The sequence below is a fragment of the Symsagittifera roscoffensis genome, chromosome 3 (genome assembly GCF_963678635.1).
Source record: "Symsagittifera roscoffensis chromosome 3, txSymRosc1.1, whole genome shotgun sequence".
Taxonomy (NCBI): Eukaryota; Metazoa; Xenacoelomorpha; order Acoela; family Convolutidae; genus Symsagittifera; species Symsagittifera roscoffensis.
The window spans coordinates 34311307-34329897 of record NC_087064.1 but is presented as its reverse complement, the minus strand read 5'-3'; the positions used below and the strand labels follow the sequence as shown (position 1 = coordinate 34329897).

Below are 18591 nucleotides of genomic sequence, written 5' to 3'. Positions count from 1 at the left end.
TGTTGCACCAATTATGCTGAAACAAAACTTTTCTCGTTCATGAACAAGGTGAAGCCCATGTTTTACCAACTTCCCGTTGGACTGCCTCAAAACTCAAATTGAAAAAATATATATTTTCACCCTTTTTCTCACTGAAATATTAGGTGATAAAGTTTGCGTCTGCTTATACCTTATACGGTTCTATATTGATATCTACGTATTTGTATGAATTTAAACTTGTATTGATTTTAAAACAACGTTCAAAAAAAACAGCCTGCATCAGGGCAAAATCTGGAATGTTTCCCTTGCCCTTAAATCAGACTCAAATAACGAAAAACAAGAAAGGCAAAAACTAAGACCTCCACTAGCGTCGATTTGACAGTCTACTCAAACTAAAAAAAAACTACGAAATCATTTGAGCGAGAAAGTAACTATTCAGTCTAGTTTTTGTCAGTTTTCAATGTCTTCTCTGGAATTACGCAGACGAGATCAAGAATATGTTCCCCTTGCTCAACAGCATTGCAGCAAAATTATAAAAAGGTTATAATGACGAAAGCTGTTGCTCTAAAAACAAATGCTGATGTTATAAAAAAAGTCATGTGGTTCTGCTGGAGAAAACTCATATGAACAGGAAGATTTGTATTAGTTTGAAAAAACTATGTTTTTCTGAGTGATTATACTCATGATTTTTTCAACCGCACTTTTTTGCTGTACCATAGACTGGTCGCTTTTTTCCTGCAAATTAACTACTACACGATCAACAGGAAAATTGCCTGCAGGACTAAGTGAAAAATTTAGCCAACCACTTCATCAACAACCAACACAAGCCATCAAAATGGCAAAAAGAGAGGAACAGGAGGAGAAGGACAAGAAAACCTGCGCTGAAAGACAACAATCAATTCTTACTACCCGATCATGCAGTAGCGCCTACAAGAGCGAATTGAATATTTAAAAATTATTAGACAAACATCTTGACGTTTTTCTAAACACGAATGGCAAAACAAAAAAAATTGGCGTGGTTATATCATCAGCAGAAAATGGTGATAGGAATTCAACAACATACATTTTACAGCTTTTGAAAGACTTGTTATTAAAGGATAAATATTTAATTTGGCTTCCAAATACCAACACGTTTTGAAATGATTAATTTTGCTCAAAAATTCAGTTGAAATATTACTACGAAATTATGACGATATAAACACTATCGTAAATAGAATCAAAGCCAAGAAGATAATAAAACAGTAGCAGCAAAAGCAATCGGGCGTAATGGAGCTACCGTCAATTCACAACTACAAAGAACAAAAAATTACTAAAAAAAACAGTAGGCGAGAGCCAGACAAATCACAATCATCGCAAAAACAACAAAAACAGCAACAACAACGACAACAACAATCACAGTTATCGTAGCAAAAAGATGCTCTCGTAGTTGCTCCTTCTCTCTCAAACAAAAGGGCGGCATATGCATGTGTTCATTAAACTCTTCAAATAGGCTTTTGCGTAGAAAAATATGGTAAAAACAATTTAATTGTTTTTAATGTGTTTGTTTTTTACTCTTTTTTGAATCGTTTTGAATTTTTGACGTATTTCAATCCCAAAATGTCGTTAAAAAACTCCCAAACCGAATTTTAATCGGGTATAACTGAATTTTTACGGCTTAACTTACGCTTAAACAAGCTTTTTTAACCTGCACGCCCGCCTTCTTAGCTCAAAATTAGACCAAAACTCAAAAATTTCAAACCAGTTTTTCTCGGCGTTGAGAAAAATTATTCTAACAACAACTGAAAAGGCTTTAACTTGATATATCACTCGACCCATTTCAACAAACACGTCCGGATGCAAAGTTCCCCACATTTTTCTAATGGTCCGAACAAAAAAAAACACCCGCACACTGTGTTGTATGCAAAATCTTTGAAATTTAGTTCCGACTCAAATCAGATAACAGAGATTAAATTTGTGCTGAGATAATCCTCAATTGAAATTGGTTTCAGCACAAAAATTTAATGTTCTAGTTTTCTGATTATCCGCTTCAAAATTTATTGCAGGTTATGAAATCAGACATGTTTTCGGAAATAAGTTACCGGCCAAATTCAGTATGCAGCAAAAAAATTGAATGCTCTGTTTTCTTTCAATTTTTTTTAAATAAAAATATTATTTAATCTAATTATTCCATTTATTTTTTAATTATTCACTATCTTTGTGATACTTTTAAGATACGTCCACTCATCGATTATGAAATATATCTGTCAGGAGATCTAATTCTTATAAAAGTTTTTTCTAGCACATCAGTAGACTTTTTGAAATGATTTCATTTTTTATGGCGCAATCTTTGATGATAATGCTTTTATTTATCACGCTTCCACCAAGTCTAGCCTTGATTAGTTTTGAACCTATGAATGAAGGCGACTCAGATCGGTATGATCTAGTCTACGGTTGTCAGTTAGGAACATTGGTGTACTAACGTTGAAAGACTACTGATTAGCTTGCTCTAATGCGTAATTTCGAGATCTTGAAAATGCCACCAAAAAACAGGTCTCAAAGCACTTAACTGAACTTATCTCATTTCATTCATCAACAATTATTTTATTCATTTGAAATCAGGTTTTATACAAACAAAATCATTCAAAATCTTACAATAAAAGTTCATTGTTCTTATCGTAAAGTTTTTTTTTCACAATTTTTTCAGTACAAACGATACCGCCTCATTTTCCTCGTAGTATGGTTTATACTCGAGCGATAGAATTTGAATTTGTTTCGCCGCCACTAGTTCTATCAGTCGTTCTTTGAAGCAGCCTTGATCCCAGTGTAATTTATTGAAGTATATAGACAGGTATCCGCCATGCTTTGCCATTCTGACAACTTCCCAAAGGCAGTCACTTCTGAAAACGTAGAAAAATGTGTGAGCTAAAAAATTATGCAAATCACTTTTCAACGCAGCGATTCGCACCAGACAAATTTTGTAACAGAATACTATTGTTTATTTAATTAGATCAAGACGGATTTGATATAGAGTTTTTCAGTGCAGATTTTTGAGAATTGAATTTAAAATGAATCAAAATCTTTTTCATGAAAATTGAGATTTTTTTCAATTTATTTTTTGACCATTGAGTCATCTTGGAAAATGTTTCAGTCAACAAGTTATGCAGAAAAAAGTTCGAATACATATCAAGGAAATCTACTCTAGAAAAAAATTTTACTGTTCATTTGATCAGTTTAAAAGCTAGGCAAATGAAACATCGTTTTTGCTAACGTGGTTGAGCGCGTGTTGAATACTCCAATTGAGATTACTAAATCATAAGAACATGATGGAACCGATGTCTCCTGAAACAAAAAACAATCAGTGGTAATTTGTCGATCGTTTTTGAACAGGTTAGAATGATGATTGAGAACAATTTGCCTAGTATTTTTGATTGCAGTTTCATGTTTTTAGACAACTAGATACAGAAATGTTTTTTTAAAAAGGTAGGTTCGTTGAAGATAAACCATGAAATGAACGCTAATGACAAAAAAAATTTGTGAACAATTTAATGTTTTTGACATTCATAGCAGATATGAAAGAAATTGTTTTGATGGCGCAATATTTTTTGTAATTGGTGCAATGGCCTGGTTTTAGTTGAATTTTGATAGCTTCGAATTTTGCTAATGCTGATTTTACTTTCCTCGCTTGATTCAATTTTGATTACTTTCCCGATTTACTTTATACTCAATTCTGAGTGGCTAAATTATTGTTCCGACTTTCGATACGAAAGTAACGGAATATTTGTGCTCGGGGTGGGTTTTTTTTTCTTCAGACAAACTTCGACTTTTTAACTAGCCATTTTTGACGGAATTTTTTTATATCATTCAAAAGGTATTGTTGTCCTGAGCTTAAAATTGAAAAAGTATTTCACCTGTGATCATTTTTCGTAAAGTTATGAGGGTCTAAAGATTGCCATTTTGGCCATTTTGACCAATTTGGGACAATTATCGCGCGATATAAATCGCGCTATTAACGCGTAAGCGGAGGTTTAATCAGTCTTATAAATCGTTCCAAATCGGTTGAACGAAGCTTATTTGTCATAATTGATTTGTTACAAGGAACGAAATCTATCTTTTTGTACTTTATATGACGTGTGGGGGGATGATTTTCATAAAAAATTTTAAATTTTAGAAAAAAAAAATTTCATTTTTTTTAATTTCCTTTAATTTTGTAAATGTTATTATTGCTGCTCCATAAACCTTAAAAGGCAGTCGGAACATTCAGGGCTTCGCCCTGATACGAGCAGTCTTGTTGTTCCGACTTTCGATACGAAAGTAACGGAATATTTGTGCTCGGGGTGGGTTTGTTTTCTTCAGACAAATTTCGACTTTTTAACTAGCCATTTTTGACGGAATTTTTTTATATCATTCGAAAGGTATTGTTGTCCTGAGCTCGAATTTGAAAAGATATTTTACCTGTGATCAGTTTTCGTAAAGTTACGGGGGTTTAAAGATTGCCATTTTGGCCAATTTGGGACAATTAACGCGCGATATATTTGGCGTTATTAACGCGTAAGCGGAGAGTTAATCCAACGTAGAAATCGTTTCAAATTGGTTAGAAGAAGCCTATTTGCCATAATTAGTTTGTTACAAGGAGCGAACTCTATCCTTTTGTACTTTTTATGGCGTGTGGGGGGATGATTTTTATAAAAAATTTCAAATTTTAGAAATTTTTTTTTTCCATTTTGTTTTATTTCATTGAATTTTTTAATGTTATTACTGCTCCATAAACCTTAAAAGGCAGTCGGAACATTCAGGGCTTCGCCCTGATACAAGCAGTCTTGTTATTTTTTAAAATCTAAGCGCTGGTGTCATGCGGGAAGCGCCTATTTTGCGTATTTATAGGTCTCAAGAATATCAATCGCATAAATTCATAATATAAATAGAAGCGTATAATTTTCGAATTTGTTCACTTAGTCAAAACTACAATAAAACGGATTTTTTTCCGAATATTTTTAGCTTACGCTAATTACCTTTCCGTGAAAGTTTTATCAAGTCCCTTGCCTCTTGAGGCAAAATCATTTCACTACTTAGGCTTTGTTTCATAAAAGATTACGGTGAAATTCGATTCAACCAATTTGAATTTATGCTTTTGAAAAATAATCAAACAATTAAAAATGCTCCAAGCAAAAAATATGTTTAAATGATTATTTTTCATTGAAGCCAGCTCAGTGTTCAAGAATGTTTCTTTTTTTCTTTTTTGGAAGTATTCATTTCAAAGCTCCCATAAATCATCCAAAAACCTAATCCATTTCTCTGTGAAGTCAAAATTATATATTTTTGTTAACTTTTTTAGTCAAATTGAACTGTTTTTGGCCTCAGAAATAGGAAGCTTTTGCTAAAACCTGATTTTTGAGATAACTACAAATACTACATTTAAATGACATTAATTTTTCTACACCGCATTCCAAGCTTCGGAGAAAAAGGCAGAAAACTTGTGCTCGGGTAGTTTTTTCTTCATTCGTTTTTTCTATCTAGCAAGCTTTTCCTGAATTTAATACAGTTTGAAAGATATTCATGCCCTAGGCTCTAATCTCAAAAAAATGATCGTTCTTGATTATTTGTCATAAATAATGAGGGTGCGAAGGCTACTAGTTAGGGGTTACTCATTAGTGCAGTATTTTCAAAATTATGCTAACGCTCGGTCTAAAAAATTCCGCCAACTTGATTAGAGTCAAACTAAAAGATCAAAAATAGTTTCCAATAACGCATGATTTCTCAGTTTGAAATAAAAATTGTCTGGAGAGATGGATAACGAAAGGTTGATCTATTTTTGAAGATATTAACATTTTCTGCCAAAATCTACATTAGACACTAAGGCAAGGCTAAAAAAAACTCAGGACTTTGTCCTGATACGAGCCGTTTTGTTGATAGTTTCTTCCTAAAATAGCGTTGCAAACGTTTGCATAGTTTCAGGATGTCAATGCTCTTTTAAATACAATAAATACTTTATATGTAGAATTTTAGATAATATCGGATATTTTTTTCCTTAAATTTTGAAGTTTCGAAGGTTATTCTTCAATTTTCTGGATCCTAAATTATAAATTTTTGCATATTTATTGTTTGTACTAACCGTATCTGGGAAAATGAGGTCATTATAACGATGTGAATAGATTCCTTTTGCCTGTGCCAGTGAAAACATATTGTCTGATGGTTCAAGTGCGTCGATTTTTCCGATGAAGCCTTCTCTCATTAAAGCTTCTCCACTCAGTCCTGTGCCTGCTCCGACGTCCAAAACTCTGCAGTTTCGAGGCACCACGAACTCTTGAAACGTATGAAAGGTAAAGTACAATAAACGAAAACCAGACAAAAATTATATCCACACAAAATGGTTGTAAGCTGCACAATACCAAACTGTTACACTTTCCTTATTATATTGCGTTTAAAACGTTAAACGAATCTTTTTTATCATTATTTAAGACCATTTATCCACGAGGGAAAGGACCAACATACGAGCTGTACAGCTCATCACGGTGAATCGCCGCTGTTCTGCCCTTGCTTAAGAACTACAAGCAGTGTTACTGGTTATTTTCTGGGCTGGGTACTGTCGCCTCACCTTCAAAAAACGAGCACGGATCATGGTGGGCCTCGAACATTCGACTTTTTGATTGATAGGTGGAGACTTAACCACTTCACCGCCGCTCCCACTTTTACATAAACCACTCCCTTTTTTGCATCAAACAATTAAAGACATGGAAATTATTCTCACCCAATTGTGTTTCGCAGTCAAGTAAAGTCTGCATGCACATCTCAGGCCCACAGTACTTCAGCATCCCCCTGAACTCAAACTCATAGTCTTTGGCTGTCTTCTCGTAATAAGCCAGTTCTTCCCGTGGTGATTTGGCACTGTACAGCTCATTCTTCCAGCCCCAATTTATATCGGTCATTCTAGTCATAAAGAAAGGCTTGATTAATCTTGGAAAGTTGTTGGTTTTGTATAAAACAAAAAAACGCTTTGTTTAATTGTTCGCGCAGGTTCGAATGTTTCATTTGCTGAAAACATTTTAGCCAAACACATTATCATTTATCAATTATCATTTTCCAATCACTTCAGTTTTTGGCTCGAGGAGTTTTGCGCAATTACTCCAAAAATGACTAGATATTAGTTAATCTTAATCGACTGATTCGATAGAAGTAAAAGTGTTTTAAATTGCGGGAAATTGCGGTCTTTGTTTTGAGCGAACATAGTAAATTAAAATTTGTTGACGATGTTTGAATTGATAATAACCGATGTGTCGAAAAAATCGAACCAAATTTTTTGTTTCCATTGACTCGACCAACTAAAAAAGTTTTCGACTGTTCGACCCAAGCAAATTATTTTGTGACCGTAGAAAAAACGTGTTCATCGGTGTCCAAATCAATAAGCTATCGGAAATTTTTAGTTTTCGAGGTGCTATTGATTGATTGCTAATCATTGATCTGTAAATATTTGGTGACTTTCCAAAACTATTTCGAAACGTTTACACCTCGAAGATGATTTTTAACCTAGAAATAAGTAATTTTTTTGTTTTTTGTTTTTGCAATGTATATTGTTTTCAAAGCGTTTTTTAAAGATTGGGTTAGATGCAAAGCAGTCAGCTATTTTAATTTTACCCTCGAGTCAAAAATTTCGAAAACAAATTTGAACGGTTTAGCGGTTTAATTTTTTTGTAAGAAACGTAGCCAGAATTGACAGTTTTTGTGGCCCCAGAATATTAAAGCTTTGCATTTTAGCATGATTTTAGCAATTGTGCTTGCTTAGGTATGAAGCTTAGATTTTTCTTAGGCTGGTGGTTGTCTTTGACCTGCATCAAATAAGACATCTCAGGAGAAATTTTTCAAATAGCTCAAACTTTGAGCAGTCTTAGCGGTTGTTTATTAGAATTGAACATTTTTTCTAAATGATCTGAAAAAAAAAATAGCATAAATGGTCTCAAAAAAACGCGCAAAACGCTCAAATATTGAACGTAATCTTGACCGGGGTCCATTGGTTTAAATCCAGAGATCAGTTTGAGAAAATATTTTTGTTAACCCAGGAGCGTAGATCAATGTTAACTTTGACTTGTCTGACCTGTAATGTCGATGAAAACCAAATCATAATATTTCTGTTTCTGGTAGAAAAATGCAAAAGATTACTTTCAAGGCGCTTTCTGTCAAAAGAGCACGGATGCTCTTCAAAAAACAAGGTGGGCGACTTTATATTTCTAAACGCCCATGATGAAGCCACTCCTGAGCCCAACAAGTGGAAACTAGCTCCAAATTTTCTTAGAAAAGCTTTCGCAGCCATTTGATTTTTAATCACAAATGTTGCAAAAATTTGAGAATGCTGATCTATTTAGACATCCAACTTGCAAAAGCAAAAATTACCTGATTTTAAATTTTTGTGAGCAATAAATGAAGTAAACTCGATGATTGGTCAAATGTGGTGCAACTACTCGAAAGGCGAAGTCAGTTTTGAATGAGCAGCTGGGTCTTATGGGGAAGATTTAAATTTCTTATCGTTGTCCTCGAATTGATAATCAGATGGCGTGATGGCGTGTTATTCTCAAACTGGAAAAACCTATAAAAGGATTGTTTGACAAACGGTTTTCTTGACTCAGAAATGTCAGAAATTCTTAGATTAGACTTCGAATCATTGTTATTCTGAATGAGCGAAGTTAAGCCCTTAGTAAATTTTGAATGAACTTAATTGACCTGGAAGAGTCAAATTGCTTTTGCTTATCGCTATCTATAAATCAGAAGCCAAATGGCCTTGAGACGTGGCACTCCTGTATTGGTAGTTTGCTAGACGGAGAGTTTTGAGTTCAAATTGATGTAACATCAAAGTAAAGCTATTTTTCGAAATTAAGCAACGTTATTTCTTGATATGGCTGAATGAAAGTCTTGATTTAAACTTCAGTTCATTTTTCGCCATTTCCTGGAGTAGTATACAAAGGACGATAAAAATGAAGAAGAGGAAAACACTTAAATTTTGCAATGTGTTGGCTGACGGAAGTCTCGCTCACCCTCTCTAAGTCTTGCTCTATTAAATAATAACTCCACCAGTTCACATGGCAACAGATATATTACCAGAATTAACTTTCGGGTAAGTTGCAGGGGCTTGAAAACTGCTAGTTTTGTCATGTTTTGTACAATCTTAACCGCTTTTTGAAGGATCATGAAGCCCCACTCCACTCTGTGTTCATGCAGAATTATTTGGCACTCGAAACGGTTTCATATTGAAATGAGGCAGAGTAATTGGTAAATTTGCATTTTTATACGACTCCAACGTTAAATCTTACAATATGATTTTGACAGTCCATAAATAGTTCATTTTATGTGTTTCTATTATTTAAATCAATTTCGAAATCAATTAACGAATTTCTTAAAATCATCTTAAGAACAGCAGCCATGTGTTGTTGTTCCGACTTTCGATACGAAAATAACGGAATATTTGTGCTCGGAGTGGGTTTTTTTTCTTCAGCCAAAGTTCGACTTTTTAACTAGCCATTTTTGACGGAATTTTTTATATATCATTCAAAAGTTATTGTTGTCCCGAGCTTAAATTTGAAAAGATACAGTGCTGATGTAAATTAACCGGACAAAACGCGTTCAACTTGAACTTTAAAACGCGTTTTTCTCAAACTGGCTTGAGTTTAAGTGAAAACCTATGAAAACAAAGCTTGCTTAATGCTTAAAATTTTAGCAGCATTAAGATGGTGTAATTTGTGTTTGCAAATTTCGGGCCCAAATTTTTACCACGAAAATGGGTCATTTTGGTTTTTCTTATTTAATCAAAAATTACGCCAAAAATACCCAGTCGATCACAGACATAATTATATCAAAGTGAGCCGCTTACGTAGCCCAACAAACTTTAAGAGGGTATATTCTCTAAAACATTGTATACGTTAATTTATTTTTGTTTGATAGATATGGCGTGTGATGGATGATTTTCAACGAAAAAATTTCAAAATTTAGTAAATTTTTTTTTTCATTTTAGCTGATTACATTTAATATGTTAATGATATTTATGTTACTACTGCTCTATAGACCTTAAAAGGCAGTCGGAACATCCAGGGCTTTGTCCTGATACGAGCAGTCTTGATAAGTAATTAGGGTTTCAAAATTGGCAATCTGGGAGAAGCTTCTTATCATTTATATTTTAAAACGGTGCATTTACCGCGAAACAAATCAATTCAAACTGAATTGATCGGAAAAAACGTAGCCCTGATTTTTCCGAATGCAGGCCAGGTTAATTGAAGTGAATTTAGGTTTAAAATTTTGACAATCATTGAGAAAATTTTCAATTTTCACCCATTTAACGAAAGATTTCTTTTTCTTCAAATTAAACGGGGTTTGAGAACTTAGAAGGTAAGCAAATTAGATGGAGGCACTTAGAACCAAATTAGACGAGTTTTTAAAACTGCAATTGTGAGAAAATAGACGAAAGTGAGAGAGATTAAAATTATTGCAGACAAACTGCAAAAAACAATATTGTTTACTGACAGTTAAATTTCGGTAGCCAAAAATGCAAAGTTTCAAAATATCGAGGTGAACAAAATCTTATTACCGATGAAGATTGTAGATTTTTAAAAAATAGCAGAACCAAATTTGGTTGTAACTATCGCTGTGTTATCTCCAATTGCTTCGGAAGATCAAAGATAAATTTAGAATTTACAAAAAGTATTCGAAAATCAGGCGACCATAGTAACAAAACCGACCTTATGTACAACGACGAAAAACAATTTCGCCAAAAAATTCTGACCAAAATCCAAAATGATCGGACAAAACCGGTGAAAATGATTTACGACGAGCAAGTTAAACTGAATTGGGAAATCGAAAATCCATCGGATCATCACAAAATTAGCAGCAGGCTACTAAAAAAAAATAAAATACCAAATTTTGCTCAAAATTCCGAGAAGATTACAGAATGTGAAAATAGTAGGCATGTGGAATAGAACGAGCGACAATCAAGATTTTGTGTTATATCAAGATGTTGGATTAGTGATTTTTTGTTCGCTAAAAAAGCAGCAATTTTTGCAAAAAAGCCAAAAAATTTGTGTGACGGAACTTTCAAGACTGCACCAAAACCATTTCGTCAAGTTTATAAAATATTCTGTGGAGTAAGCAGAGGAAGCTTACCAAAACTTGTTAGAAAAAATTGACGAAAATGTCAAATTTTTTTGTTGAAAAATTTTGAACCAAGTTTTATTATATCCGATTACGAGACTGGTTTCATCGCCGCAGTGAAAAAATTGATGCCACAAGTCGATCATTTGGGTTGTTATTTTCATTACACTCAAGCAGTTTTTCAAAAAACTCAAAGTTTTGGTCTTATTATTGCCTACAAAAATAATCGTCCGTTTCAGTTACTTTGTCGCAAAATTTTCGAAATCAACCATGCGATTTCAAATTTTGACAATTTAGAACAATCTAGTTTATACCCAAGACTGAAAATTTTTTTCCCAAAAATCGAATATTTGGTCAATTATGTCGAAAAAAAATTGTCCAAAAAACTGGACTTTTTATGTGAAACGTTTATGATAGACCACAAATCTCCAAACAGCAAACGCCTGCGAATCATGGCATGCTTCCTGGGACAGAAAAATTGGAATAAACCACCCATCTTTATGGGTAGTAGTGAAACAGTTGAAAAAACAGGAAAAAATCACAAAAAAAGTATACTCAAAAAGTTTGAAAGGTGAACCTCCACCTCCACAGAAAAAAGTGGCGTTTGCTCAATGCCAAAAACCAGCGATTGAAAAACATTTCTGAGGAAAATATTATCAGTTTGGACATTTATTGGAAAAAAATAGGCGTTATTTGCCGAAATTTTTAAAAAATGAACGTAAACATTACATGTCCATTATGCATAATTTTTCAATTCAAAACTCTTCTGTAATATTCAGATTTGACATTTTATGTTCATTCAAATTAATTGTTTCGATAGGGGATGTCATTTTATGTTTATGATGTGAAACTTGATTTTTAAGAAAAATTTTGTTGGCCCTTTCCTTTTCATAGCAGCGACGTCTAAAATGCCAGATCTGTAAAACAAAATTCGTCTAATTTCGTTTTTGTAGCATCCGTCTAATTTGCTTATCGTCTAATTTCCTAGGCTCCAACTAAAATGTTATTTGGACAAATTAGGGTACTTTAATTGGCTTAGACTTAACTTTAATTTCATTAAAGTGGGAAGCAGCGCTAACAAAAAACGATTACCGCGCCGCAGTGATGACGAGGTGTTATAAGCTCAAAGTTTTTACCCCGTGTTTTCATGAAGGAGATTCACATGTGAAAGGTCATATTCTAAACTTAAGCTCAAGACGTTGATGTTTTGCCGAAGTTATACAAAAAACTCGTTTAAAAAATAAATCCAAATGTTGAAATGAGTCTGGTTACAAAAAACATCTCAAGCGTAAAAACTCATTCACTTTCTTGGGAACTTGAAACAATAGATGGTTATTAGAAAGGACTTGAAACAATTTCTACTTGATTTTACGTGCACGAGTAGATTTAACAACAAAAAGGAACAAGACTGCTCGTATCAGGGCGAAGCCCTGATTGTTCCGACAGCCTTTTAATGTCTATGGAGCAGTAATAACATTAAAAAATTAAATGTAATAAAATAAAATGAATTTTTTTTCTAAATTTTGAAATTTTTTGTGAAAATCATCCCCCACACGCCATATAAGCTACAAAAAGATAGATATTGCTCCTTTTAATAAATCAATTATGACAATTAAGCTTCTTTTAACCAATTGGATTAATTCTAAAGACAGATTAAATATCCGCTCACGCGTTAATAGCGCGAAATATATTGCGCGTTAATTGTCCCAAATTGGCCAAAATGACCCCCATTACTTTACAAAAAAATTAAAGGTGAAATATCTTTTCAAATTCAAGCTCACAATAATACTTTTCAACTGATATTTTAAAAAATCGGTCAAAACTGGCTAGTTAAAAAGTCAAAATTTGTCTGAAAAAGAAAACCCACCCGGAGCACAAAAATATTCTGTTACTTTTGTTACGAAAGTCGGAACAGAAAGGTTTTAAACCTTTCTACTGTTTTTAATTAATTTTGTAACTTTTCCTCAATTTGCTGAAGATACTCTAAGGGCAGTAGGATTTTCATGATTTTGTTATTGTAATAACGCTCTTTTTGTTAGCATAAATAATTGTTCCGACTTTCGAAGAAAATGGAATACTTATGCTCGTTGTAATTTTTTTTATTCGGTCAATTTTTGCCGATCAAAAAAATAGTTTTCAACAAAAAATTTTTATATTCCATCGAAGATATTAGATTCCTGTGTTCAAATGTAAGAAGATAGTTTACCAACCGATTTTTTTTTGGAAAATTCTTGGGGTTTGAAGTTTACCAAATTGGCCATGTTTTGGACTAAATTAAGCAGACTGTGAAGAATTTATTCATATTGATGTTAGTTTAACGCGAACTATTTATGCGCGGCGAATTATCCCGCACAACAAAATCGTTCCAAATTGAATTGAGGCTAGCTAATTGGTCGTATTAATTTCGTACGGCTCAAAATTTTACACTTTGATACTGTCCAAAATTTATAGGTTTTCAATATTTTCCTTTACCAAAAACTATTTGATATGAATTAAGGGATAGTCGGAACATTCAGGGCTTTGCCCTGATACACGAGCAGTCTTGTTTGCGCTTACGCGTGGAGAACCATTATAAAGTAGGCATAAAAAAGTGACTGTTTTGGTAGTAGTTTCGACATCCATTTTTGGCCGGCCGACCTCCTAATTTCCCAAATAGATTACAACAATTTTTCTGAAAAATTCACGGCCAATGAGTTCTTAATTTGAGTGGTGGCGCCATTCCAATTTTTTTTCTTAAAAATTCCCAAAAAGTGCCAAAAAATTGTCGTTTTTGACCCATTTTCTAATAAAAGTGCCTGTGGCGCAGAAAGTTTTTTGAATTAGGTTCCGTAAAAGGCCTTGAGAGAGCTCGGAATATCAATTTGTTGAACCAAAATTTTGAAAACTTTTTGAAAATCCGCATTCTGTGAGAAATCCTAGATCCGCGCCTCAGTTATTTTCGAAATTCAGATCAACAAAAAACTTTCAGCTCGCAAGAAAAAAATAGGTAAAGTCTCAATTTGGGGAGTTTTTTTTAGTAAAAACTAGATGCAAATCGAGATTGAAGTCTCTAGCGGCGGATCTACAATCTAATTTCTATAAAAATTGATTAAAATTTGTCCGAAGTTTTTCTGCAAAACGTTAAGATTTTTTTCGAGTATAAAAAGTCTTCAATCAGTCTGCATGGTTTTTCTTAGGTTAATATATGGTCTGATTATTTTGTGTGGTCCGATATTAAGTATGGGCTGATCGTGGGAAGATAAACTAAGGAGAGGTCTAAGCTCCTGCTCTTGTGAAACTGGTTATGGTATTCTCAAATAATACTGCAAAAGTTCTGTGAAGATGAGTTGCTACAGATTGATGGGTGACTTGACCTCACTCGCTTATCATTCATATAGCTATCTCTAAAATCAACTCTGAGAAACAGTTCTAAATAATCCCACCTTTACTGACGAACAGAATACATAATTCGAATCCTGTTAGAATTGAATTCTAATTTATGCAAAGAGTGAAACTGGATCTCTATTTTCAGTGCACCAATAAATAACCATTATGATCAAATAAAGTAACATTTTCCCATGACTAGAGCATACCATCTGCATTTTTCATCTTTATCCAGAATCTGTTTCTGTGAATGCTTCTTGGAACTTGATTGTCAGCAATAAATTAGTCGTTCAAAAATGGCTGACAGTCCAATTACCTCGGTTCCAAAAACCAAAAGCCGTGAGACTTCCTTTATTAACACCAAGCTCGGTTCAGTAAATGGCATAATAGCAACAAATAGTTCTGCCAAGCAAAATTCAAACTCAGGTAAGAAAACAACCCCCAGAGTTTCTACTAGCAATGATCCTCAACTTTCCATCAAAGTCATTCCTCAAAATAAGTACAAATCAAATCGACCACCCCCTTTACTCCAAGCTCATCCTATTGGGAGGGGGTCAAATCGAAATCATTACACACAAGTAAGAGCTCAATATCTTAAAACAATGGGTGGATCGGATTGGGGATCGGAAATTTCCGATGACGTAACGATGACCGACACATTTAGCATGGAATCGGTTTACACAGTCGAAAAAGTCGTCGCACTTTTCGATGTAAGTTCCTACAGTCGTGAAATTGTCGGCTTCCTAAACCGACTTAACTTTTCACTCATGAATTATGAAAATCTTCGTGAACATAATATCAAAAACTATCCTCAAATTGCTCAAACAATGCCACGAATGCACAAAACAACTCCATTAGGCGGATTTGGTAATACTGGCAAGTTTCATTTTGGAATGAAAATGTCTCAATGGGAGAACTTTTTCAACAACTGTCTTGGTTGGTTGTTCACATTGCTTCCCGTGTTGTTCTTAATTGCCGCCGCAGCTTCAAAACAATTTGTCACTCAATTTATATCATTTTATTGCATGTTTACCCTATTTTGCATTATGATCATGATGTTGGCTATTGACTTCCGGAACCGACAAGTTTTCTTCGATTGCAAACTATGCATTCCGGTTCCAGTGACAAACGAAAACTTGAAAGGTTTACGAAACTATTTCAAAGATTTGAACGAGGAAAATATACGAAACTTGAAGAGTTTGAAGAAACGCGACCGTGATTGGCTAGTTTCGATTATACAGAAGGGGAAAAGTTCTGAAGGATCATCTCGGAGTAAGCGTCCGACTATTAGAGTTATGTTTTATTCTGTGGAGTATTACCAGAAATTCATTCAAGCGCCTAGATACAAACTATATGGCGTAGTGTTTCTGAACACTGCTTTTATGTGCATATGTGTAGTTCTATCAATTCGAAAACTGCATTTAATTAAGTACTGGTGATAAATATTAACTCAGATGACTTTAAACAGTTGAAACTTAAAATAAATCAGGATAACGTTTCAACTGAGAAAAAAATCAATTAAAAAAATCAACAAGAGTCGGTCGAAGAGAGTTGCAGTGAACCAGAGAGATGCGATAAACTGCAAATAAAACTTTTAAAAAGACTTTGGCTCGTTTTTGCTCATTAATGACGATGAAAAGGCTTAGGTTAAAAACATTCAAAAAATCCTAGTTAAATTAGAAAACCAATTCCTAGCTTCATGCCCCCATATATTATGTGAACCATAAAATGATTTTATTTTCTTCTGGCAACTAACAACTTTAACCCAACTTTATGACTCAGTTCAATTTCGAATAACTTTATTGGCCGCTAACGCTTTCATTGGGAAAAATACATTGCGCATTATCTCAATCGGGACAACGTGTCAATTTTCAAACCATGTTCTTACAAAAAATGATCGCTGGGAATTCATTATATTTCACATTTTATTTCTAAAAGCAAAACAGCAATTTGTCTCACTAATATGATATTTGTCTCTAGATTTATTAAAGATGAGTTTCTCCAGAAAATGAATTTTTATCTTTCTACCAAACTACAGTTAACCAGCATCAAAAATACAAATGAATTGTTAGTTTCAGAAAGCAATTTTCGGGGTGCTTTTTTATCTTACAAATTTGGACTTTTTTTACAAACTTCGACTTTTTTTGATAGAATTTGAAAAATGTTGATGCTTAAAATTACAAAAAATAATCACAAGTGAAATATCTTTTCAAATTTAAGCTCAGGATAACAATACTTTTTGAATGATAAAGAAAAAAAACTCCGTCAAAAAAGGCTAGTTAAAAAGTCGAAATTTGTGTGAAGAAAAAAACCCACCCAGAGCACAAATATTCCGTTACTTTCGTATCAAAAGTCGGAACAATAACGCACAAAACATTTCTTCCTAAAAAAGCGATTAACCAAATCATTTTTTAACTGAACTAAGTCAAGCAATTTGGATTTTAAAATACATTAACAGACACAAAATACTGCTTTGAACTGAATAGAGTGTGAGTGGGCATAAAATTGAGACGCAAAATCATCATTTTTTAAAAAAGTCAATTATTTCATTTAAAATAATTTATATTCGAAAAGCTTTTGACAGATATTAGAGGGCAGTTCAAACATTCAAAACTTTGCGCCGATGCAATCAGTCTTACTTTTTAATTGCTTTCTTTGATTGACTTTATCAATCTTTTGAAAAAAAAGATACCACAAAAAAATATGTATAGAAATAAGTGATGCACCATGCAAAAATTTTAATTGGAAAACTAATCTATTCATCAGACCAGCCCGAGACAGAAAATAAATCATTTATTAATTGGGGAAGCTCAGGTTCAAGACTTTTCATTAAAAAATTACTCAATTTACTATCAGCACCCGAACCATACTTAATTACTTGCTTCTACAAATTTATTTTGTGGAGCGCATGAATGTTTAGTTCCAAAATTGTGTTGGTGGATTGCAGCGGCTAGACCAGAAATCAAAGATCCTCTCAGATATTACAAAAAGGAAAAAATACTCCATCGGACGAAAATTATTGTTGCGACTTTCGATACGAAAGTAACGGAATATTTGTGCACGAAGTGGTTTTTTTTTCTTCAGACAAATTTCGACTTGTTAACTAGCCAATTTTGACGGAATTTTTTTCATCATTCAAAAGATTTTGTTGTCCTGAGCTTAATTTAAAAAATATATTTCACCTGTGAAATTATGGGTGTTTAAAGATTGCCATTTTGGCCAATTTGTGACAATTAACGCGCGATATATTTCGCGCTATTAACGTGTAAGCGCAGATTTAATCCGTCTTATAAATTGTTCCAACTTGGTAGAAAGAAACTTATTTGCCATAACTGATTTGTTACAAGGATCGAAATCTATCCTTTTGTAATTTCTATGGCGTGTGGGGGATGATTTTCATTAAAAATTTTAAATTTTAGAAAAAAAAACTTCATTATATTTTATTCTATTGAATTTTTTAATGTTTTTACTGCTCCATAAAAACTAGAAAAGAATTGGAACATTCAGGGCTTTGCCCTGATACGAGCAGTCTTGTTAGCATTTTTGAAGAACCAAACAATTAAACTAGTGCCCACAACCTTGTATATCCATTAAAAACAGCGTAAAATAAGGTATTATGGAAGCAGGAAAAAGTAAAAAGAAAGACCTGTACCATTTAGAAGGCATGACGACGTTTGTTGCAGGCGACAATAGGCCGCGAGCAGCATTTCGTCGCACATACCAAAACGAACACCAGCTTAATCAAGATTCAGTTCTTGAAACTTCTATAAACATTTCATATCAAACCCCACACCCACTTAGGCATGGCTAGTGGTAATGATTTCAGAGCTGTATTAATCCGCCGCTCATTTCAGAATTCAAATTGTGCCCAACTTATGCTTCGACTGTACCCGATACCCGTTTCGACTGAGCTCAACCTATACTTTTACTGTTTCAGTGTTCAACCTATACTTTTTCATGTTTTTACAGTGCTCGACATATTTTTCGACTGTGCTTGTTTTTTATTTCAACTGTTCGATATCTATGATTCGACTGGTTTAATCTATGTGTCGACTGAGCTTGACATATTCATGTTTTGACTGTGCTTGACCCATTTTTCAATTATACTTGACCTATGCTTCAATTGTAATTAACTTTGCTTACGAC

At 33.7% G+C, this 18591-nt stretch overlaps 3 protein-coding genes across 3 annotated transcripts in view; 2 read left to right on the top strand and 1 right to left on the bottom strand.

Annotated features, from left to right (window-relative positions):
- LOC134842670 (vesicle transport through interaction with t-SNAREs homolog 1B-like) overlaps positions 1-18591 on the top strand; it is a 543554-nt gene that overhangs the window by 420250 nt on the left and 104713 nt on the right. The window lies entirely within an intron of this gene.
- The window catches only part of LOC134842672 (mitochondrial import inner membrane translocase subunit Tim10 B-like), a 532474-nt gene that overhangs the window by 420246 nt on the left and 93637 nt on the right, over positions 1-18591 (top strand). The gene's annotated exons all lie outside the window — the stretch shown is intronic.
- LOC134842453 (uncharacterized) lies at positions 2540-8643 on the bottom strand. The gene is made up of 5 exons (XM_063858797.1): positions 8341-8643; positions 6704-6882; positions 6068-6258; positions 3227-3297; positions 2540-2855 (listed from the first exon to the last, which is right to left on the bottom strand). Exons 2-5 carry the CDS (start codon positions 6879-6881, stop codon positions 2648-2650), a joined length of 648 nt encoding a protein of 215 aa, XP_063714867.1. The 5' UTR covers position 6882; positions 8341-8643; the 3' UTR covers positions 2540-2647.

What these genes read in the sequence shown, in the direction of transcription:
- LOC134842453 (XM_063858797.1), bottom strand. Translation starts at nt 6,881, where the DNA reads ATGACCGATATAAATTGGGGCTGGAAGAATGAGCTGTACAGTGCCAAA. An exon ending in TGACTGCGAAACACAATTGG is followed by an intron (nt 6,259 to 6,703) that starts GTGAGAATAATT and finishes ATACGTTTCAAG; the next exon opens with AGTTCGTGGTGCCTCGAAAC. An exon ending in ACCTCATTTTCCCAGATACG is followed by an intron (nt 3,298 to 6,067) that starts GTTAGTACAAAC and finishes TTTTTGTTTCAG; the next exon opens with GAGACATCGGTTCCATCATG.